Source organism: Pempheris klunzingeri, chromosome 3 (assembly GCF_042242105.1).
Source record: "Pempheris klunzingeri isolate RE-2024b chromosome 3, fPemKlu1.hap1, whole genome shotgun sequence".
NCBI lineage: Eukaryota > Metazoa > Chordata > Actinopteri > Acropomatiformes > Pempheridae > Pempheris > Pempheris klunzingeri.
This window is the reverse complement of record NC_092014.1, coordinates 17139814-17165063: the sequence shown is the minus strand read 5'-3', so window position 1 is coordinate 17165063 and position 25250 is coordinate 17139814. Positions and strand designations below refer to the sequence as shown.

General features: G+C 42.1%; 1 protein-coding gene across 2 annotated transcripts in view; it reads left to right on the top strand.

Annotated features, from left to right (window-relative positions):
• The window catches only part of ntn1a (netrin 1a), a 59292-nt gene that overhangs the window by 11611 nt on the left and 22431 nt on the right, over positions 1–25250 (top strand). For both annotated transcript variants that reach the window (XM_070856544.1, XM_070856543.1), the window contains exon 2: positions 21243–21431. In XM_070856544.1, the coding sequence (XP_070712645.1) occupies positions 21243–21431 (189 nt within the window). The remainder of the gene's footprint in view (positions 1–21242; positions 21432–25250) is intronic.

The following is a 25250-nucleotide window of genomic DNA, read 5'->3' as shown; positions in this document are numbered from 1 at the left end:
CTCACTCTCACTCAAAGACACACACACAGTCAGAAAAAGCACCTGTGACAGATCAAGTAGAGTCAAACACTTTCATTTTGCGTAAAACACGCTCACACGCTGGTAGAAAAAAACCTTCTCTGGAATTCCTTTTGTGTGTTGGTGAGTGTGTGTGTGTGTTGAATAGCTGACAGTGATTTATCACCGATGTCTTTGTCTTTCCCATATAAGTCATGGCACAGGCTGTGTATGTGTGTACGGCAGACAGCGAGTCCCCAGAGGTCTGTAGCACCACGTCGTCGTGGATGCTTTCAAGTCACAGTTGTGTTTGTGTGTGTGTGTGTGTCTGACTGTGTGTGGGCCTGTGACTGTCTATATATCCAACAGTAATACAGGCAGCTACGGGTCATACATCAGCTTTTTATCTTTGTGTTTTTGAGGATGGCAGCTTGTTGGACGACACAAGCCAGTGAATTGAGCTGCATTTTCAGGCAGCAGATTGATACAGGTGCACAAAGACATCTCAGTCAGCAGAGGTCAGTACAAAGTAGACAGATTACAATAAACTTGACGAAAGGATATTTTCTAGGCAATACTTTCTCTTTAGATTTATGATATTATTACTAATTTAAAGTTAGGAAGTTCATAGTTTGTTGTTGGAAACCAGGTTTCGCAGTACGGGATCCTGTTTGCAGTTTCAACAACTGCTGTTCTGTATTTGCTGCATCCTCAAAGAATATCTTTTGAAATGGTTTTACATTTACTTTTACATTGTCATTTTCATGCTGCATGCTTAATATTTGACAAGCAACCTTTGTTTACATTGAAAAACACAGATCCCTACCTTTAAGTAGGATGACTTTTACTTGAGAACATAATGCCAAAGACTGGTGTTTGTGTGCGTGTGTGTGTGTATTTGTTTGGTTGTGTGAAGTGGAATGCAGACTTCTGGGAGGGTGCTTAGGGTAAGTTTGCAGGGTCATCTCAATTTGCCAGGGGTGATCCCAGGTTAATCCATCACTCATTAGCTCTCACAGATAAGACACATGGTGGGGTGAGGGGCTGCGAGTTCACACTTTCTCTCTCAATCACCTTACACAAGGACACACAATGTTCTCCCTCTCTGTCCTTCAGAAAAGACAAAAAAAGAAAAGAAATGGAGAGCACCTGATAGAATATAAGCCACGCCCTCTCCTCTTTTGCCCGACACTTTTTCCTCTCCATTAACCCCTTCCCCTGGCTGGCTCCCTCTGGGACAATACAGCCAATTAATTAGGCTCGGTGTCCAGCAGAGAGCAGAGAGAAGCTCAGAAAAGCACTGGCCTCAGCTGATTTAGCTCCTCTATAGAAGGCCCGTTATGGAGGGAGGAAAGAGAAAGAGAGACTATAGGGTTGACTTGGGCGAGGGAGGGTGAGAAAGAGAGGGGGAGAGAGATGAAGACAGAGAGAGGCTCTTGACTCACCGTGCTACTAGTAAGTGCTATTTAAACAGCTTCCACTGCTGCTGCTGGGCCTTGGTGTTGCTGGGTGAGGGCTGCCTCTACAGTCGTAATGTGGGATATGTGTGCGGGTGTGTGTGTGTTGCAGTGGCTCCCCAGCAGCTGTGGAGACCCCCTCCTCCAGCAGAGCAAGTCATTAGGTTCCAGCATGGGTCCTATCTCTGGTTCTAATAACAAAAGGCCCATATCACTGGAGGATGACAAAGCAAACAAATGGGCCTAATTACGGGGGTCGATAAGGAAATTATAAGGAAACTGAGTCATTAATGGTAATATTTGTGTTATGAGATGATAGTTCATGGCGAAAATTCATTTCCAAATGGGGCCCCTCTGTGTTTTCTCTGAGGCCGAGACGTGGACCTGCATGACACAGGGAGAAAAACTTGGCATCAGTCTTGTTCTCTTTGTCTATCTCCTGCTCTCTAACCTCAAGAGACACTTGCATATACTGAAATGATTATGTACCAGGTCTCTGTAGATATCCAGATGTCCATCTGATGATAAAAAAAAAGAACCTGGAAAATGCATTTGACCATCTTTTTTCCCTTTTTGAGTTCCCCTCCCTTATTTTGGTTGTATTTTTTCTCCTCGTATTTTCTCCTGTGCGGCAGGGACAAGTCGTTGGCTGGAGATGAAAGCTGAGGTGGAGCATGAAGGATATCCAATGGGAGATGATTCTCCTATCTCCCAGAGTGTCTGAGAAGGACAGAAAGAGTAGGGTGAAGAAAGAGGTAGATGGATGGAGAGATGGAGCCCAGCCAAAGGTAGCCATGAGGGGGTGGCTTGCTCTCAATGCTCTCCTCCCTGGCCTCATCCGCCCCCTGGTCTGTCACAGGGCTGTGGGAGTATTAACAGTAGTCGATGAAGGTTTCGTTCCTGTCAGAATTTTGTGGCTTCATTTTAAATGCAGTCTTTCTACACTTATTTAGAAGAGCTACATTTACTTTATCTACTAGTCAGGTTGGATGGTGGTCGTACAAAGTGCAGGACTTTTAATGCCTCATCAACCATGGTTGTTGTTAAGTTTAGTCATCAACAAGTTAAATGTTAATAATCTTGTCTTGTACTTCAAAATCACTTATTAACCAAAACCACAAGCTTTCACTAAATTTAACCAAGTGCTGTGGATGCCTAATGGAATCTGACTGAAGACCAAATATCAGAGAAAGCAAATGAAAACATTTTGACTGTTGCAAACTTAGGATATAAATGTAATATCTAGGAGACAGGGTTAACATGCTGTTTTAATGCCCTGCAAATGTACCACTAAGGGGTTAAAAGTTTGATATCTAATCATTATGCACCTTTTTGCAGATGTTTTTTTTTTTGTGACCTAATTTCTCATCTAATAATAGCCAGGTGGAACATTTGATTTCATGTCTTGTGATTTTGGAGCTACACAATAGTCCTACCAGAATAGTTGATAACTGCTTTGTCAGACAGATATTTAAGTGAAAGTAAGGATCACTTCAACTGTTGGTCTTTAAAGCCTGTAGCCTTGGGTCTGTCTCCTGTATAGCCACTGTTTCATTGTCCAGGAACATCGAGCAGCACAGTTTCCACTTTTAGAAAGAAAGACAGTATTGGGTTTCTGTGAGCGGTTTCCATAGCAGTGGGCGGGAAATGAAATTAACTCAGAGCCCCAATAACAAACAAGGTCAGTGAAAAAATAAAGAATGAGGCGATCACAAACAAAGATAGAGAGGAAAAAAGAAACAGAGGAGTGGGCGTTAAGGAAAAAAATAACAGTGGCTAGTGTTTGGGTTGCTGCCTCGGCCAGTGACCTCATCGGAAATGACACCTCTCTTGCCAACACAGAGGATTTCATATTTTAGACACAACAGTGTAGATTACAGTACAATGGGCAAGTTGTGAATGTGTTGACAGGGAGGGGGGGATTATTTGCACAAATGGAAAAATAGACATTTGAAACAAATGTTTTCAGAAATGTGCAACCATAACAAGTTGATAAATCTTGACAGCATGATCAAGTTGATCTCTATCAAATGGCGTGGAAGAGCCCTGTGTTGGGCTTTCACTCATTTATCAGCTGCAAGATGTTGAGACAAAAAAAAAAACAACCTGCAGTAAGAGGTCAAACTATTTTCTGAAGCCATTTTCATTAGATTAAGTTTAAGTGGCCTATTTGATAATTATACTCAATTTTCCAGGCCCGCTGAGAAGCGCAATCATCCTGTAGCTGAGAGTCGACCTCCTGCCAGAGCAAATATAAAGGAATATCTACAGAATCAATAACACATTGGGGGTAATATTATTCTTGACATAAATTACACAACCACTAAAAAGCACGCAGTGTTCATCAGCCAGTAAGCTCACAATAGTTGTAGGATTTGGATGGAAACCCCTGAGCTGACACAGGAAATAGCCATAGCCTCTTTTTCTTCAATACCCTTAAAACTGATAATCTGTTTAGCTTCTTGAAATTCTTCTCTTCAAACCCTCTATCCTTGCAATTCTGCAATCTGGATACTTTTTTTAATCATTTTGTTGACTTGTTTTTTAACTTTGTGTGCCAGACAGATGTCATTTTTTTAGTTGTCTCATCTTGATATGAATTTCCTCTCTTTTAATCACTTCCGCCACAGAGCACATTTCACACTAGATTGTGTCCATACGGTGTACCGCAATGATCAGGTGGACTAAAAGGTGTCAAAAGCTGCCTCTTTGTATTGTAGCTCTGTGATATCTATCTGCTGCAGCCTTTTCCAAAAAGTCTGAACTTTTGGCCCAGGCTTGTCTATATAAATCCTCATTTGAAATGAGACATGAGACAAATAGAGAGGCGTTCCACCTCCTGCCTTTAATCTTCTCTGTGAGAAGGAGCATCAATAAATCCTCAGTTCATTTCCCTCGACTGTTAGAGGAGTGCCGCGCTCTTTCTGTTCAGAAAATGCTGTTGACCTCCTGGTTGCTTCCCTTTCCACCAAGATAGAGCCTTCTTTGTTCTTTTCTGTCTAAGTTTCAACTTGCACTTGCTATTATCTTCAAAATAACTTAACTATTGTCTGTTGTCACATTATTAGCGCAGCAGAATTGTGCTTTCATTGCAAAACGCCAAGTTTACTCTCAGCGTGTGTCAGCCGTTTGCTTGCTCTGGCAAAGACCAGTCCTTCCCTCACTAATTGCCTTCTACCGATGACTAAATTACAATGAGGTTTTGGGTTTCTGGATCAGAGGGGTCTCTTTTCCTCCTTCTCCACTTCCCCAACTGTATCCTTCCTGCCTGAGTCAGGGGTGTCACATGTGGTTACAGAAGATGTGAAGGGCTGCGATTTTTGCTAGAAAACAGTCCACTACCCCCATCTGAAAAAAACAGAAGATAAAACTACCATGAAGGGCTACTGTTCCAACATTGCAATTAGAGCAGTGGATGCATGTAAATGTGTGTGTATACGTACCAGTGCGCAAGCTTGCTTGTGTGCACACAGGCCTAATTCGCACTGAGCAGCAGGCACTGTGCCACAGTAGAGGAGTGCAGTAAATGTGGTTCTGGAGCCAGTACAGTAAAAACATCTCCGCTCCATCAGTGTCAGAAACAATCTGCATGGACCGAACCAGCTGCCACACCGCCTTAGTACACAGAAACCTGTCTGCTGGAGCTGCTGCAGGATGGCAGCACGCTCCTGTTTTTACACTAATTATGAACCCCACCAAAGAGTTGTTAGAGGACTCTTATTCTGTTTTGTTTCTTTTTTTATTAAAGGAAGCTACTTACTTCACAAAATGTGTTGAGTTGAAGTGGATACGTCATAGTAAATAAGTTCAAGGAAATAAAACTGACAATGTGGATCTTTTTTTAGTAAAAGAGTTTCACGAAACAACAAGTTTGTAATGAAATAAGCCAGTCCGTTGTGATGCATTCAGTAGGTATGGACAGTGTGGCTCTTACTGGCCGTGAGGATCAACTCACTGAGCAGAGGGATCAAAAATGACTGTGAGCTGCTCTGAAAAATAGCATTAAATGTGTTTGATTCACGTGTATAGCATCACATTCCTGATGGGCCTGGATCATGGCTCATGGGAGCTGAGGTTGAAACACAGCAAAGTCTTCTTTTTTTTTTTTTTTTTTGCCCAAAGACAACATGTGCCATAAAAGTGATGCATATGCATGCTCACACTCTTGCCACATTTTGATTCTTTTGATCCTCTCCCTCTCTTTGAAATGTGCTGCACTATTTGGCCTCTTTGCTCCCCGGCACATACTGTAACTGTGCATGCTCTCATTTTCCCCATAGATTCATAAGGAAGCCATGTTTATATTAAGCTCATGATTAAAGCGTGCTGTACTCGTGAGTCAGAGAGATCATCAGATATTATGATCATTTCACAAAATTGCTGATCATTGCTAATGACTCATCATTAATCATATCCTGCAGCGTGGAGGTAACTGGAGTTTATCTTGTCACTCACTGGTGTTCCCTGTCCATCAAAGATTCACACCAAGCTGCAAGTTGTTACTCATGCTTCTCCTGGTCCAAAACTGTGCGCAGGGCATCCTGTTCGTTGGTCCTGTATCCTGTCGTATCTTGACACAAGCTTTTCTGCCACTGGCTGGCAAAATCTGTTTGTGAGCTCATCTCTCCACATGCAGCTCCACTCTCTGCTGCCTCTTCCAAGAAAAACGCCTGAGCTGTGACAGATGCAATGCCTGCTGCTGGCTTCACACTCCATTTGTGACCAAGGCATCCAGACTGAGCAGACTTTAAAGTCTAGAACACGGGTGGAGAAAACATGGGCCGCCACAGCGACAAATTATTTCCCGCTGCCCGCACACATTATAAGAAGAAAAACAGGGCTGGACTTTGAGGAATTCAGGTTAAAGTTTAAGAGTGTGCCGTTTTAAAAACGGATGAGTGCTGGGGACAATATAAGGAGAAGGGGAAAATGAAAAGAAGACAATAAATGTGTCACAGAAGTGAAGGAACTCTGCTGTGGGGTTTTTAGATTTATGGCTTTCAGCGGCTTCCCGCTCACTCCCTCCTCTGGATAGAGACTCCGCTTGACTTGGTGGCAAGAAGTCAAAAATGTACAGTGAACACACGCACGCACGCATGCACACACACAGACCTTTTCAGCTACACCTCCCTCATCATTCCCCCGCATGCTGCTGTCTGCTTAAAGTCTGCCGTTAAGGCCAGATGCAGCAAAGAAGTGCAATAAGTACCAAGATGATTAGTGACCCCAGGTTCTGATTTATCTTGGCTGAGAGAGTTTAAATGTCTGTCTGATTGTGCACTTTGACAACCCTGCCTCACTGTCTGTTTACATTCCTGCTTACGTAGCGGGATAATCTGCTCCTACAGTACACAATGTGGTGTGTTTGTCATTTTTCAAGTTTTCTTTCTTAAATCTGCTCGAGCTGCAGAGTGTTAAATGCCTGTGATTTTCTCAGGCGGCCTGTCTATTCAAACATCTTCTGGTTTTCATTTGTTTGCGAGTCGGTCAGTTTCTGATTTCAGCCTCTGTGTGTGTGTGTGTGTGTGCGCGCGCAAGTGTGTGTGTTAAGAACCCTTACAATTGAAATGCTGTCATTCAAGAAAACCTTTTGGTGAAATCCTGCAAAGTGATGCACAAGAAAGCACGTCTAAAACCACAACTGCACACTGACACTAAAACAGACGATGAACCCCCATACTCACAGTAATCAGAGAAGGCTGATGATTTTCATTGCTACCTGGTCTTGAGCCAATCAGGCCCCCTGACAGTGTTAATAGTAATTGGCAGGTTGTAAAAGAGCTACAAAAGGTCAGGCGGCTAAGTAGTGGAACTTCACTTCGTTGTGAGTTTCTCCAGGAGGGAAAGTCACAGAGATGGAGAGCAGGAGGAAGAGCAGTCTGTCTAGTTGAGATTTATTTCTTTTCCGTTCCATCTCAGCTCTCCTCCATTCCCCTTTGTCACCAGATTAACTTTTGTTTCAAATAATTCAACTCTCCTCTCCTCCCCTTTCTGTTTGACTGCTCAACTGAAGTCGTTTTCATGGCTTATAAATTTTATAGAGAAATTTGTCTCAACAGTCAGAGTAGCACTCACTAATGACATCTACAGTGGGGAAGGCCCGGTTTTCCCCAGAGGAAAATAGGAGAGCGGGAGGAGGAGGAGGTCACGGCCCATTTCGGAGGAGTGGTAACTTAGTAATGGGGACTTGACAAAGGAATGTAGGGGGTGCGTGTGAAGGTCAAAGGTTTCCCACCTGCTTAGCATGGCCACAGTGCTGTGGCTGCTAATGAGCCGACAATAAAGTAGTGTTGATCTGAGCTTAAATTAAGCATTTAGCAGTGAGCAGTGAGGTGAGGTTTTTTTTTTCTCTCTTCACAAGCATCCCTGAGTTTTGTTTGTGGAGACTGATGACAGAATTACACTATATCAGAATTAATAAGTTTTAGAATAATTTTGAACACACAAAAAGTAAAGTCGACAAAACAATCTCCACCGCAGTATCAGCAAAAGGTGAAGCTAAAAGGGAGAAATTTCCAGAAAACTACCTGTAGAAATAACAAATAATAATCATATGTTGGACGCCTCTGAGAAGAATGTGTCCAGATTGGGTTATACAAAGTGCGTTTTATTAGGGAGTAGAGACCATAAATGTTCACCCAGTAGAAAGAAATCCAAGAGAGCATTCCTATCTCATCCCTAATCCAATCTCAGACTCATCTGCTTATCCTTAAGGCTGAGTCAGTTCCTCATGGGAAAACTTTCCAATGCAAGGCAGGGAGCGCCTTCTCCCACAGGGCTCTTCTTCATGTACTATACGTAAAAAATGTGTTTGGGAAAAAAAAACGCAAGCAAGAAAGAAAACGATGAGCCATTATGATCAAGATATTCAGTGCCCTTCTCTTTCCCAGAATCATGAAGGAGGAAATGTTCTCTGCCTTTTCCTGCCTGAAGGGCCAAATTAACTCATCTAATCTTATAATCATCTAATCTTGAAACACTGTTTATTTTCTCAGCTCACAGCCGCCAGTCAGTGTTGGCCAACTGCATTCTGTTATAATACGATGGGTTTAAAATCTTTAAGTTAACATTGTTGGAGCAGAGTGATTGCCTTAATTGCAGAGGCTGTGGGATTAGTATGAATCACAGTTATGGAGGAGTGTGAGCAAGCCCAGTGTAAGCTCTGTCTCATTGTCTAGCACTGACAGCACCGGCCCATCCCTGTCAGCCTCAGGGCCAGCAACGCACAAGACGACCTGTCAGGAGTTATGCGAACCCAAAACACTATGGATCTGCTAGTCCCATAGAAACCAAACTCACAGAGTAAATAGACTGGAGGTGATGTTTGACATGAGCAGGGAGAGCTCTTGTTTAGGGAAGATTTGAAGATCTGTCTCGTGTGTTTCCGATGTGCGTCCTCTCCGTGAAAGCCAGAGTGGTGTTTGTGGATGTGTGAGGCTCTAAGCAGAGGAGACGGGGCTTAGGTAATGGCTGGATGTAAAACAATAGAGAGCAAAGACTGTGGAGAAACCTTATTATACTTGGCTTTGACAGCCAGGTTGATGGTGGTGAGCTGCGCCATGATTGCAAACCATTGCACAATTGATTTACAGCTAAGAGTTGAGAAGGAGGAGTTCCAATAATTCACTCTCTGATTATCAGATCAGACATTGATGGCAGAAAAAAAAAAAACATCAGCCACTTGTTTCAGTAATCCGCTTTTACTTTGAAAAGGAAACATTGCTCCATCAGTTAGACACAATACATATACACACCATTCCCACTCATGGCCCTTTGATAAAAACCTGAACCGCTCTCCTGAGTGAAAGCAGAGATTTTTGGTCTTCCTGCTAAGGAAACTGTAAATCTAGTTAGTTCCAATCATCATCGCACTCAGGAGGGATCTTTTGCTATCGTGCCACTGCATCCGTTCACACACAAGGTTCCTGAACATCGAAGTGATACGCGTCTGCCAACACTGTCAGCTCAGGTTCCTTTAAGAGTTACGTGTAATAGAAATGCACAGGGTGCATTCACTATCTAAACTATCTGGCAAACAGTATGGTATCCTGTTGGATTGTATTATGTTGTCAGACAGCGGAGCGTTGTTTGGACTCTACCGAAGTTTGCGTGGATGCTGCTCGGAACATCGCATCGCCCCTAAAGCTGTCAGTCCCTCACGCTATTAAGACAGCTGCTCTTAGTAGGTATTGTTCAGCGGGAGCTATGGGGATCTGACAGGCCTAAGGAATCTTTTTTCACCCTAAAGGGCCTTTCATTGCTATAGCCCTGAATAGGACCTGCCAATGTCATCCTCCACCCATGGCATTTTTATGGCATAGCTGACATACGAACAACGCACTCTCGTCAGCCCCTCTGTGGCTCTAGCTGGGCTCCCTTTATTCCTGCACTGTATGTCAGCTGGTGTTTTTTCATACACATGAATTGGAGGAGATCTTTTCTCGGCAACGCCACTTTATCTTGGAATTACTCACGCAAACACTCACATGGAGATGGGCGCACAAATAAAGACAGATGGGCAGAGAGAATCTCTCTCCTTCCCTTTCTCCTTCCCTCGCTCACGCAGGTGCACACACTATCACATGCACACACCTTCTCACACACACGCGTACTGCTCTATGCACACCACTCAGACAAAAGACCCTTGATTACTCAGCAAATGGATGCACCACTGATCACAGGCCAGCCTTTTACAAACTGGCCTATTATGCGCTCTCAGCGTGGGGTGGAAGTGTTGCAGGGGCCTGAGGCAGTGTGGCTGTGGAGGGCTGAAGGACTGTATGTGCGAGTGTGTGTGTGCACACGCACTAAGGCTGCGAAGTGCTTCCATGCTGTGCTGCCTAACGAGAGGGCAGGTCAGCCATTAAATGGGCACTAATGCGGGAAATTGGAGGCCATTAGGCCTTTCTTTGTTGTTGTGCCTCTGTGTGGCTAGTTAGACTCTTGAAAAAGGAAAGGCCTTATTAGCCCCCACATGAAGACAGACAGTGAATATATGGGCCACTTAGCTCGGCATGGAACAGAGGCTGGCAGTTTGTAAGGCCATGCGCACACAAATTTAATGTATCTATGAAAAGGTGTTAATGTGTCAAAGGCTCTACAATCGCGTATGTGTTTTTATTTTGTTGTTTGCTGGCTAATAGGACAGTAGGGAGTCTGGCGGTTTTGTTTAATCTCTTTTACTGTGCACAGATGCACCACTTTAGCAAGTGTTACGCTGAAGTCACGCTCTGAGCAATATGACATCATCAAACATCAACAAGTATAAAGTTAAAAGAGCAGATCCCAAGAATATATTATGTATACTGTATGTATATTTTTTCCAACGAAAGGCCCATTTTTTCCCCAGTTCACACCAAAATATGAGACCAACCTTTTTAAATCTACCATCCTCATGTGGATTTAAAATGCCAGCTTAATGTGAATCCAAGGCCTAAAGCAGAGAAAAATGATGCCAACTAAGTTGCTTTGCTAACTGCATCACATGCAGGACAATAAAAGCAGAGAATAAAAGAGAGGTATAGACCATTTTGCGATGGGATCACACCAACCGTGATGCCAAATCGGTGTGTATGGTGCAAAGGAACACATGATACGAGATAAGTAAGTTAAGAAATAAGGTTGAACTGTGCCAGATTTGTTCAATACACACCATCATCCTGGCACTGATAGGAACATCCAAATAAAGGTTTAACATGGCCTCTCCTAAATCATTTTTATTTATTAAGGATGCACTGGTTGTTGTTAGCGGATGTTTGCGTAAAATACTACGGCAGTATGTGTGGTCTGTGTAAGGGGTATCATGTTAGTTGCTGTTGTAAGGTTTTTAAAAATAACTCTTGAATGTTATCTAGATCGACTGAAACTGGGAAAGGTTTCGTGGCTGCATCTTGCACGGTTGTGACGCTATCGTGTTGAGAAAATCTACCAACAGAGATATAAACACCTGGCAAAGTATAACCCCTTCTGTGGTGGTTCTCCAGGACCACATTTTACCATGATGACACACACACACACACACACACAGACCCATGAGGGGAGAACAATACCAGCAACGCTGTTGCAGCTGGCAAAAATGAGAAAAGGCGGACCAAATAATAAGAGTAAATAATGAAACACCAGTGGGGTCAGAGGATGTGGGCAAACACCCATATTTGATTAATAGGTTTTTCAGCAGCAAATATCTGTTTTCCTGTACTTAAGAAAAAAGAATATCCATTTTCATGCTATTTTTACGTGATTACTATGGATAAAGTTTCTGTGACGGTTCTCATACTAAATTGTGTGCTGAGAGGTGACTTGTAGAAGAAGCTGTGCAGGTACAGCTGAGTTGTGCTCTGCTCTGTAGGTACGTTTACTTTGCAGTTTACAGTAAATCCGTTGCTTAACATTAACCTTCGCTCCACCGCTAATAGCTTCATGAGGGATCCCTGTCTGCACTGAGGCAAGGCAGTTCTCACAGCTCTATAATTGCGCCAGTCAGATAATCAGACTACATTTTATCACCCACTGACAGAACATGCACTTCTGCCTGCACTGGGAATTGCATAATTTGATCAAATATGAGAAAACATCTGAGATATAAATAGAAATAAATAAACAGCTTGACTGATATGAAAAAAAAGGTCAGACAAGTGTGTAAAGGCTGCTTGACGGCAAATGGAGTCAGTCCACTGGAAATCAGTCCATATTTAATCTGCCTTTGATAACCCTGCAGGACTGATGAATATTCTGTGTGACTTGATCTCAATTAGCCAAGTCTCCTCGAGTCAGGCCTGGGATTTAACAAGGAGCGGGCTGATTTCTTTCCCATCCTCCTTCAACCGCCTCTTTTATTTCCACAGCTTTTTTTTTTTTCCTTATGTCTCTCTATACTCTCCTCATTCTTTCTCTTGATACAGTGTACTGCTTATTAAAAATACAGCTGCTGTGAAACATGGCCTTCTTTGGGAGTAGCTGAGATCCAGAGTTTAGTTGGGGTCATTAGAGACCGAGTGAAGAGGGCTAGAGGGCTCACAGGGGGCTAAAGTGCTGCCGCTAATTGGCTGCAATAAAGGAATTAAATTAGCCTGATATAATCTCTGCAGTGGGCGCCTCATCCTCCTTTCCCTTCCCTCGTCCTCCTCGCAGTTTCATGCCATTCCCAGGGTGCTCCCAGCGCACACTGACCGGGTCCACACACCTAGAAGTGTTGACCCTTAAACTCCCCACACACTTCATACTACTTCTACAAACATTATCTGCTATAGCCTCTCTCCTTTGTTTCTTTGTTGTCTGAAACTCTCACCCTTTGCTCTGGGCAATTTGCAGCGTATAGTGTCTCAGCAAAAATGAGGGAGTCAAAATGAAATAGTTGCTGCTGAAGAAATTTCATGTAATCTGGAGGGGTTGCTTTAGGAAAAGGTGTTTTGACATTTCATAATGAATAATTCCCTGTTTGTCACTGGATTTCAACATATTTGTTCAGGTTTCCTTAATAAAATGTAATGGTCCAAAATCCATTGAAAGAAATGGGAAAAGCCACTCTTGTTGCTTGCTGTTTTTCAAGCACACGTTGCAAGTTTTATTTGTTTTCCTTCAGATTATATGGATTTTTTTTTTTTTTACTGAGAGTCAAAAAAGGAAATATGGTGAAAAGATACACTTAACATTCATCATCATTTTAGAAAGAGGACCTGATTGCATATTGAAGCAAAAGGAAAGAGCACAGACTTCCTGTGTCTCTATAAAGATTTACAACTTAATAATGTGTCAGTTGTTTCTATTCTTTTGTACAGCAATTAAACATATTGTGGCAACAGATAAGCAAAGATAGATGATTATATCATATCTCTTGTAAATTACATTCCTATAAAGCCATAACTGTTTCTAAAGAGAACGTCTAACACCAAGCCGAGCGCTTCATCTATCATCTCAATCCTTCCTGTGCCCTCTTATTTTATTTGGAAATTCCTGCCATTTATCGTGCCAGTGTAGAGATCAACAAACATAAGATAAATAGCAGCATTGTTCTAATTTAAGAGGCTAAATAAACAGTTGCCATGAAACAGAATCATAAGTGATGTGTAACGGGGAGTAAAATCTACAATACATCTTGGCTTCAGAGTGAACATAAATATTTCTGTAATTTCACATCAATCAGTGTTTTGGTTCAACAGCTATTACGGAGGCTTAAAAAAGTAAAATTCTTCAGTTGTTTTGGGAGAAACAGTCATTATCAGCGATTATTTTGTTCATAGTGAAATTCCACATTTGTGTGGTCTAACAAGAGGCAGTAAAGTTAGTTGTCATCCAGATAATGTTTTTAAATTGCTCTTCTCAGAGAAAATATCAACGCGGAATTAATCTGGCCACGAAATGAGTGTTTGTGATGTCTGCGCTCTAGAAGAAATCCCAGACATGAAAGGATAATATCGGTGTTTTGTTTTTTTTTGTCACTTTGTGCCAATCGTTGAAATGTTGCCTCTCTGCTTACAATAACATTTCACCCGCTGCTGTCTGTTTACAGTCGGTAGACTTGTATAAATATATAAATAATAGAAATATTTGAGCTCATTTACCGTCATTCTCAAACAGTATTAAAAAAAAAAAACAAGCAACTGTATCCTATTCCAGCAAACATGAAACCAGTATTGGCGTCTCCAAACCTTCATTACCATGGTTTCTTTTTTAAGTGGGGCTGATGTTGTACTTCCTCTCGTCAGCACACACATTTCTATTTATTTGCTTTTTTATGTCTTTTGTTAAAGCACTTTGAATTGTCTTGTCATTGAAAGGTGCTACACAAATACACTAACCTAGCCTTAAAAAATAATTGATAATAAAAAATAACTATTTTAGACTTCCACAGCAGAAAATAGGCCACAACTAATTTGATAAAACTAATTTCACTCTAATCAAATGATAGTAGTGATTTCCTTAAATTGCGTTCTTTTCCTTATGTTGCATGCCTTTGAGTGTGTCACATGATCTCACACACACTCGTACATCAGTTCAGCACACACACTGGATGCACGTGGGGCTTTGTATTAGGTGTATTGTATTAGGTGTATTAGGCCACGTCGGGCAACAAACCTCCCAGCATGTGTGTTACATTTCCCTGCATATATGAAGAGAGAGTACAGACTGTGTCTGTGTGTGTGTCTGTTGCTTTACAAAGGGCTGTGATTTAATTTAATGCAGTATGGGGGTATCAAGTTGTTCCATATATTTTGGGGCACAGTTTATAAAACCATTTTCAAAAATAAGTCAAAGTGAATATCCACTACTTCTCTCTCTCTCTTTCTCTTAAGCCCTTCCCAACCCCAAACAAGGCAAAGGCAGAGGACACCCAATATTTTTTCATTTTCTCTTGAGGGGGTTTTAGAAGTTAATCTGATTACTTTTGGGAGTGCCCACAGGATTAAAAGTAAACTGTTCATGTGTAGACTCCCCTTGGTGTTTGTTTAAATGCGAATAGCAGAAACAGAATAGCAGAGCCCCCGTCGGTCTCCTCTGCTCGCAGGCGGTGGTGTTAGATTTTAGTTTTCTGTCCTGTTTGGGTGAGCGCTGGATGTGATGGCAGCGGGGAGGCTGACGTCTCCTGAGAGCAGCCAGCCACTACAACAACAGGCGCAAACCCAGAATGTGGGTTTAGCATGAAAGTGGCAGAGATCAGTTGCTTGAGTGTCTCTTTAGAACAAATCAAGGCTGCGACCAAAATCACTCAATTACCAGGCTTATCGTAAGTACGATGAGCTTAACTTCAACCTCAGGCTCTGTTGCTTGAATTTTCCCTCTAATTAGACAAGCCTGTGTGCTGCTACATGACTGAGGTCAGTTGATAGAGGCTGGGAACCAGTCACAGAAACTAATTAGACAACTTTCCAAAACACAGTGAGACATTGCGCCGAGGCCCCGTGTTTCCTGGGATGTGCGGGAAACAGCAACAGCCGACAAACAAATCAGTTTCCTGTTAAATTCTGCAGCTTGAGGTTAAATCAGCTGCAAGACTCGAAGGCAGCTTTTTTTCATTTCAGTTAGTTGTGGTCCACATTACAGGAGGTGTCACAAAGCTTTGGGTAAGCTTAGCTTTATCCAGCTAATTCAATTACTCTTGTTTTAAAGGTATCAGTTCACACCTCTTTTTACTGCTCATCTGGGGGCGGTTACAGTCGGCCACTGACTCACTAATCCAGCCTGAAGCAGTTAACTTGATTGGAAGCAGGCCAAACATTTCAGGGTGCCCAATGGAAATAAAGTCTTTGTTAACATCAAAATCAAATTTTAGCACTTTGTAATTTACAAAGCTACTCAAATTGTAATCATATTAAAATACTGGAGGTATAATATGTTACAAACAAAATGTCTATATTTTCCATTACTGTGTTTTTTTTGATGATTGATATTTATGGTTATTTCAATCTGATGCCATTTATTTTTCTCACATTAATACAGTGGTGTGAAAAAGTATTTGCCCCCTTACAGATTTCTTCTGTTTTTGCTTTATTGTCACACTTACATGTTTCAGATCATCAAACAAATTTTAATATCAGACACAGATAACCTGAGTTAACACAAAAAGCAGTTTTTAAATGATGATTTCATTTATTAAGGGAAAAAAGCTATCCAAACCAACCTGGCCCTATGTGAAAAAGTAATTGCCCCCCCTTGTTAAATCATGAATTAACTGTGATTAACCCAGGCCTGATTACTGCCAGAGCTGTAGAATCAAGAAATCACTTAAATAGACAATATGAAGGCTAAAAGATCTCAAAATGCAACACATCATGCCCCGATCTAAAGCAATTCAAGAACAGACAAGAAACAAAGCTATTGACATCTATCAGTCTGGAAAGGGTTACAAAGCCATTTCTAAGGCTTTGGGACTCCAGCGAACAACAGTGAGAGCCATTATCCCCGAATGGAGAAAACATGGAGCAGTGGTGAACCTTCCCAGGACTACCGGCCTACCAAAATGACTCCAAGAGTGCATCAACGACTCATCCAGGAGGTCACAAAAGAACCCAGAACAACATCTAAAGCACTGCAGGCCTCACTTGCCTCAGTTAAGGTCAGTGTTCATGATTCAACAATAAGAAAGACACTGGGCAAAAATGGCCTCCATGGGAGAGTTCCAAGGAGAAAACCACTGCTGACCAAAAAGAACACAAAGGCACATCTCACATTTGCTAAAAAACATCTTGATGATCCCCCACACTTTTGGGAAAATATTCTGTGGACTGACGAGACAAAAGTGGAACTTTTTGGAAGGTGTGTGTCCTGTTACATCTGCCGTAAAACTAACACGGCATTTCGGAAAAAGAACATCATACCGACAGTCAAACATGGTGGTGCTAGTGTGATGGTCTGGGGCTGCTTTGCTGCTTCAGGACCTGGACAACTTGCCGTAATTGATGGAACCATAAATTCTGCTCTCTACCAGAAAATCCTGAAGGAGAATGTCCAGCCATCAGTTCGTGACCTTAAACTCAAGCGCACTTGGGTTATGCAGCAGGACAATGATCCGAAGCACACCAGCAAGTCCACCTCCGAATAGCTCAAAAATGAAGGTTTTGGAGTGACCTAGTCCAAGTCCGGACTTAAATCCGATTGAGATGCTGTGGCATGACCTTACACAGGCCGTTCATGCTCGAAAACCCTCCAATGTGACTGAATTAAGACAATTCTGCAAAGAAGAGTGGGCCAAAATTCCCCCACAGCGACGTGAAAGACTCATCGCCAGTTATTGCAAACGCTTGATTGCAGTTGTTGCCACCAAGGGTGGCACAACCAGTTATTAGGTTTAGGGGGCAATTACTTTTCCACATAGGGCCAGGTTGGTTTGGATAGCTTTTGTCCCTTAATAAATGAAATCATCATTTAAAAACTGCTTTTTGTATTTACTCAGGTTATCTTTGTGTGATATTAAAATTTGTTTGATGATCTGAAACATGTAAGTGTGACAAAAAAGCAAAAGCAGAAGAAATCTGTAAGGGGGCAAATACTTTTTCACGTTGGCGTTAGTGTGTGTGTGCATTGGTGTGAATGGCAGCAGTAGCTTTTGTTCGCTGTGCGCGTGTAGCAGTTTTCTTTACCATTATTTGCACGGTTACCACAGCGATCCTCCTGAAAAGAGATGGCAGAGAGTGTTTCCTGAGGTCGTCATTCCGAATGTGTGTTGCTGTCTATTAGGAAAATGACACAGAGGAAACTTCCACCTCCACTTCTAGTCCAGGGACCAATATAGTGCTCAGTGGTCTGGAGTTTTCTGTTGAACTGGATAAAAAAAATGTCTTGTACCTCTATTTTTATCTCCAGTTTTAGCCTTCTGAGGGCACCAGGAATGATCTCACCGGTTGCTTGTGACAGACATGTTTTATGTCCGTGTAGTGAAGTTTAATTTTGCTTCACCTCTATGAGAAAAACAGCTGCAGTTGCTGCATTAGTAGAAATGCATGATGTAGACAACCTCTAACACTGTATCAAGCTTCTCATGGTGACGGAGTGGATGTGGTGCTGTTTAAATGAGCAGGTGCTATCATTTTAATCTGGAAGTTAAAACGCTGAGCTACTAATTACTATTCTGTGCTTTGACTCACACATTTCCTGGCAGGAAATGCTTTTGTTCTCTTGGTTTAACAAAGCTGTTCCCACGCACAACAAATTGAAAATTAGAAACATTCATACCGAGGAAATACGTGGGAATGTATTTGTGGTTGATGGCAAATCCAATCAGGCCTTGTGTGAACTGTGAAACTCAGTCGTCCAAGTCGACCTATAAAAAATTCAACAATTCCTATCATAATACATTTGAGAATAATGAGGCCTCAGAGCAATCAACTCGGTGCATTAAAGTGCAGTTACTAAGCACAAGTACATTTATCGATGGTCAGTTGCTCTGCTAGGCCTTATCAGATGACACATACAGGACTACCACCACATCACTCTGTGCTGATAATGATGCAAATACACAAGTTATACAATAAGGATATTCCTAGCGAATAATTTCCTCATTGATTAAACAGAAATGTAAAGTTGTACCAGTAGACTAGTCATGCTGGTTTGCTGTGTAAGTAGCAGTGATAACACCAGCAGCCTGCAGGATAACGTCCACATTCCTATGCTGAATGTGATTACATATTGCTCCAGTCCAGCAGTTATATACCAGTTTATTCTGACACACCAAATACTGCTACGGTACTGGTTTTACGGTTGTCAACTTTGTTACATACAGGCATCAGCACTGACACTTGCTAGTGGCCGATAGCTGTCTAACATCTTAGACTTAACCATTAAATATTGATATTATTGATAACATGTTTAGTATTTCGAGTGCAGACTAGCGAGGGACTTATCTCTCAACTAATTTCGCGGATCCCTATTGATGAAGCAAATGCTCATTTTAAACGCAAGTTCATTGGAGGCTTGATGGGGAATTACGGAAAGGAATCAGGTAAACCCCACATGAGTGGATAACACAGGGATGTCTGAGTGACAAGCAGTTGTTTTATAAAGCAGATAAGCTCATGCCAGAGAAATCGCACACTGGCTTACAAATATTCACTTGTAATTAAATGTGGCTTAATTTGGACCAGACTGTAATGACGCCTATGCTCATGAAACACTTGTTACTGTGCCAGAATCGTGACTTTTTTTCTATGTAGACAGTGTAAGGGATATTGTGTGAACTAGCTTACATCATGCCCAGTGTCAGCGAGTTTAGATAAAGTGCTTCTCACTCGTCCCCATTATTTGAGATAATACCTTATGAAGCATGATACCATCAAACACAATGTGGCCCTCTGCCCCACACCTTCACATCCAGGTTGTATATGTTCTCTTCTTCTATATCCAACATGCCTCCCAGGACAACAGTATTATTCTCGCCCTGGAAGTGTAGTCCGGCAGGCTAGAATTCCCCTGTCTTCATTTAGGGAGGGTGTGAAATAATCTTTATAGTGTAACAGAGATGTGTCTGCAGGTCTGAGGCCTGCAGTGCTCCTCTATACAGTGATCCCTGTTACCTGCAGGCGTGCTTAGGGATAGCTTTCACCAACTGTGGGCCAGAGCTGGAATCACAGGGAGACTAAACCTGCCCTTTAGCATTTACTGGTTGGATTGACAGCTGGTTCCAGTTTTTTTTTTAGCATGATGACACAGACCATTTCAGAGCTGTTTAAACAGGGAAGACTTAAATCCACTGTGTTATAAGTGTGGCTAAAATGAAAGCCAGTGTAGTCACAAAATGTCTTTGAATGAAAGAAAATTGTATCCTACAAACCTCAATAGTTTCGCGCGGAGACACACACTATCGGGTTGTGGCTATCAGTGGACATTAGGGGTTTTCCAGTGGAGCCAGGAAGCAAAGAATATACTCTGCGGCTAACACATGAGTCATGCACAGGTGTAAATCTAGCTTAAGACAACAAAGAAAACATCGGATCCGTGTCACTTTAAGGTAAAGATTAGTCTAAATTCAGTCAGGTGAGTCCCTGGGACACTGGAGTAAAGATGATTGTTTTTAAACCAAATTTTCCTCAAGGCGAAATATCTTATTTTCCCAGGAAATATGGAAATGTCATGTGGTCTCATGGCGTTAAAAGAGTGTTTTTTTCATTGCAGTCATTATGTACTGGCTGCTGAAGACCCACAGCCTGAATCAGGGAGGGAGAACAAGCAGAAACATATCACTAATTAAACCCCTGCTGTCCTGCAGGAAAGACTGAGAGCCAAGTCACTACTGATAAGGCACAGAGCTGCTAATGTGTGTATGTGTGCGTACTGTATGTGTATTTTAGAGAAGATATTGTAATTAGGTCCTTGGAGTAGGGAGAAGGCGTCTCGGGGGTCCCAAACAGACACAGACACATCCAGAAACGCACACACTAAACACACAAATGAACTCACGCAAACAGAAACGCGCACCAGTGAGACGCCAGGTTGACGGATGCTCAGGGAAGAGAGAGCTGAACTCTGTCTTCCTCCATTATGACGGGCAAATGATGAAAAGAGCTGTGTGAAGAGGTGGTGCAGAAAAACATGGACCACAGAACCATCCAGGGGACCCCAGTTGGACCCAGATAACCCCCATTTCCATATGTACACACACACACACACACACATACGGTACAGTATGTACCCACACACGGTAGAGCCACAAACTGTATCAGAAGTGTTGCTGTTAATAATGCATGAATGTGTCTGTGGTGGTGGTGGAGGACCGGTGTCTCGGACGGCCGGCCTTAATGAAGTTGGGCAAGTCTGCCTCACTCTGCTGCCAGAAAGTCATGAATAAACATCAGCCGGCTAATTAAACTCAGCACTGGCAACTGTACTTATCAGTAAACAAGCGGCAGCCAGGGGTCTCGCACATGCTCACAGGGAATTGCAGGAAATGGAGGAATGGTAATACCAAGTCTTCACTTTCTGTTTAGTACAGTTTGGACTCTGGAGAGCAGGCAGGGAACCTTGAGGAGAAGAGCCAGAGACAGAAAAAGGGAGTGAGGAGTAGAGAAGTATTTGAGTAAGATCCAGAAAAAGACAACTAGAGAGAGGTAGGAAAAAAGATGCAGTGTCGTTATCGGAGAAGTTTAAACTCTCTCACCTTCCCCCAGTAGCTATGGTGGCTGCGCATCAAGTCTTGTAATCACAAATAAAAAATGACAATAATATGAAAACTATTATGATAGTAATATAATATACTACAAATTCAATGCAGATTCAATAAAATATTTACCATCTATCAGATTAGTTATTTGTTTCACACTAATTTAAACGTGTTGCATCCTGTTTTTATTTCCTCCACAGCCTGTAACTGTAACCTTCACGCCCGAAGGTGTCGTTTCAACATGGAGCTGTACAAGCTGTCAGGGAGGAAGAGCGGCGGAGTCTGCCTCAACTGTCGCCACAACACAGCCGGACGCCACTGCCACTACTGCAAGGAGGGCTACTACAGAGACCTGTCCAAACCTATCTCACACAGGAAAGCCTGCAAAGGTATGGTGCTCTCGTTCTGTTTTTTTTCCACCACACTCACCTCTGTCCTTTCCTGTGAGCAGTCAGTTGGTTTTTACAGAACTTTATGACTGCTCCTGCAGCAACATGATTGGATTTCTGTGAAACTTTGAAACTTCAGGTGCTTATCAAGCTAAGATCACTCTGACATATCCAGACATCTCTGAACACTTTATTTCTTGAAAGCAATCACAATCATTTTGGGCAGTGCTAAACCCAAGACGTATGGATGGAGTGTCGGAGGAAGCATGTCTTGGTGGTACATTTACGCATGGGCCAGCGAGTCTTGACATTCAAATGGTTCAACGCCACATAAAATGGTAAAAGAAAGGCAGTACGTTGAATACGTGATATGACTTTTACTGTCAAACCACACAAACATAACCCGATCATCTTTGTCCTAGAGGTTAAGTCTGCCCATATTCAAACTGTGGAGCAGCTCACTGGTCTCCTAAAACCACAGACAGTTTAAAAGCTGCTCTTGCAGAACGTTTTTAAATCGATATGACAGAAGCTTGTGTGAAGTAGAACGGACCACAGCAGCTGGTGAATGCACCATGAAAAAGCCCAGAATCTGTCTTGCCAGACTCTCATGCTCGATGGCGATGTTTTCTGACACGGCCATTGTCAGTAGGAGTTGATTCTGGCACATGTTCTTTGCGCCACTGACCGCTCCACTTCAAACAAGCTTCCGTGACATCGGTTTGATAATGTTATCAAGTTTTGTTTGTCCTTTTTGATTGGTAAAAGTTGTTGTTGTTGTTGTTGTTCCACGTAATGACAGGGACTTTTAAAATGGTAACTCAGAGAGAGGAAGGAGAGGAGAGTTCTGACTGAAACCGTGGGTCAAAGATAGGATGGAAAAAGAGAGAATAAAGTTAGTCTATGGAGGAAAAGATTTTAACATACATGTTGTGCAACAAACCAAATATCTGATTTTATGAAGACACACATATATAGCAAGACCTACATACTTAATACTAGACACAACTGAGATGATCTAAGCCTGATTTAAGCTTTTGCGTTGAACCTACGGCGTACCCTATGCCATAACCTGATGTCACCTTACCAGAAATATAACTACACATCCTGGTAACACAGACAAATGTGATCGGTCCACTTGGCAGCATTGCATTATCAGCATTATCTAACATTAAAAGAAGGTTTGAGTTTAAGTTAACAAAGCGCCATTTGGATGGAATTCATTTCTGCCCGGAAAGTCATTTTAATTATCTAATTTTAATTGTTGTCACTTATGTCAGCTATGAGCAGGTTCTGATAGTGGTATATTTCTTTGAGATCTATTTTTAGTCGATTTGTATATATTTTGGTACATTGATGGCATTGAAACTATGCAGAATGAACTATTAGCAGTTCCTGTTTGCAATGTAGCAACAGATGTACAGACAACTACAACTGGAAGACTTTGATACTGAAGAGAAATGTGATGATTCTCATCTTTCTGAAGGGATGTTTTTCTTTGATTTCTAGGTGTGTTTATGTATGTAATTTTTTCTAAGTTTAATCACACTCAAAGATACACTGTGTAGAGTGAACACAGACGTATAAACAGGCGTTGGGCTTGATATGAAAGAGTTTGAGTGAATTACAGGAAGTGGGGAAAGCCAGCAGTCTTGTCATTCCTGAGCCTGTCTTGCCCTCATCTCCCTCTGTCAGCAGAGATGAGTTGGGGGTCTGTTGGGATTGTAGAGGTCGTGGTGGTATGGGCGGGTCGGGCTGGGTGTTCCCTCATCAACAGTAGTGGGGGGGTTGACAGGACAAGCAAAACAAACAGAGCCGAGGTGTGAAGTGATCTCCGATGCAGGTCAAAGACGAATGAGAAATGGAGGAAGATCTGCAGGACAGAGAGAAAAGAAAAGGATAAGACAAACTCAGGTTCAGGGGGATGGCAAGAGAGTGAAAGATGGGAGGGAGGGAGGGAGGGGAAGAAGAGGAAGAGAGGAGGACAAGAGGAACACACCCCCACGCAGGTGTGCTCACTACTAAGTGCTGGATGAATCGCCTGCCATCAGCCCTCACCGTAGCTAATAAGGGTCAAAGAAAGAGAGGAGGAGGAGGTGAAGGAAGAGGAGGAGGGCGACTGAAAAGAGAGAGGGTATGTTTTCTCACCTCCTCTATGGCTGCAGGGAAAGATAACAGGAGCTGAATCCCTGTGCAAACAAGCCCAGGGACAACTCAGAGGCGCTCGGTATAGACACACACATACACAGAAATACACGCATACCTGTTTGAGGAGCTCAGGGTGTTCACTTCCAAAGGCAGTCCATGAGGAAATATTAGCTGCCTGCTGACAGTTTAAGCTTGAGTTTTCTCATATCATTCATCAGGGAGTAAATAAATAAACTGACCAATCAGTCAGTTTGACAGAAGGCATGCCTGAAGACTAAAACATCTGCAAAAGAAGCTGATGTTCAAACACAGATTACATGATTTGTAAAGATTTTTATTCAGTTGTACTCTTGACTCATACCACAGATACCACTGATTAAAAAAAAAAAAAAAAAATCTGTCCTTAATGTTATTTTGGTGATTTTTCACTTCCCGGTTTTCACCTTTTCCCTTTTCAGAAAGTGCATTTGCCATGACGACATGCTTAATGCTGATGCAACAAAAACATTTATCAAAACAACGTCACACGCGTTGTATTTAGACTCATTAAATTCCCAACATCCAGCAACCATATCAGGCACATTTCATTCTCTGCATGAACACAACCTCATGACAAAGCTCTCTGACAAATGCATCCATTTATTCGGCCCTCCAGCTGCTCATGAGGGATATTCCTAAACTGACATTAACACCTTCCGTGGCTTTGGGCCCATTCTCCTGTCGAGCAGGAATGCAAACACACATTCATCACGACGGGACGTTGTGTATCATTAACCCCTATCCTCTGCTGTGTCTACCAGGCTAGTTAATTGTGGAGATTTAACCTCTTTTTTTTTGTTTTTGTTTTTACATCCCTTCTCATGTGTCCAAGACTTGATTCTTTCAGCATCCCATAACTCACTCTCATGGGGGTTTGTTTCTCGTAACAGAAAAAGATAGATGCCTCAAGGTCCTGCTGTGCATTTCACCACAGACTTGTCGAATACGTTTCCTTGTAGACAAAATATACAGTTTACAAAGACAGATCTGTGGCAAAATGCAGCAAGCGTTTCGTCCTGTTCTACATTCTGTGTTATTTCTGGTGAATAATTAAGTCATGTTTGAATTAGCAATTGATTGTATTATATATCATTATTCCACAACTTTCTCAAAGTTTAGATGGTGAAGACCTTCAAGTTTTTAATCAGCAAACAAATGATTAATCCAGCACATTTCTGATGATTACAGACAGCTTTTCATTGCTTTTTTTTTTGTTTATCACTGACACTGGTGAAATGAGAGACCTTGGAAGCAAGCCGGCAACATTTGGGTAACCACAAGAGAGCAAACCCATTAATGGTTTTGCTGTCGAACCAAAGCTAGAAAACAGCCCACTTGCAATAAGAAAAATCAGTTTCTCATGTGATAATAATGATATATTAGATAATATTTGATATTAGGAAACTTTGGATAAATTACTCATGAAGCGTACAGTCACAAAAGCAAGTCAAACGCTGTGAGAAATGCACCTAGTATGGACCTCTGGCATGTGGACTCTACCGATCATGTGCATTACATGTCTATCTGGATATGTGGGTCTGGCTCTGTACTTTATGTTTGTGTAAAGCTTTTTGATAAGTAGTGCTACTGATTTGGAGCCTGAAAGCAATTCTGCCTCCTTCATCTTCATCT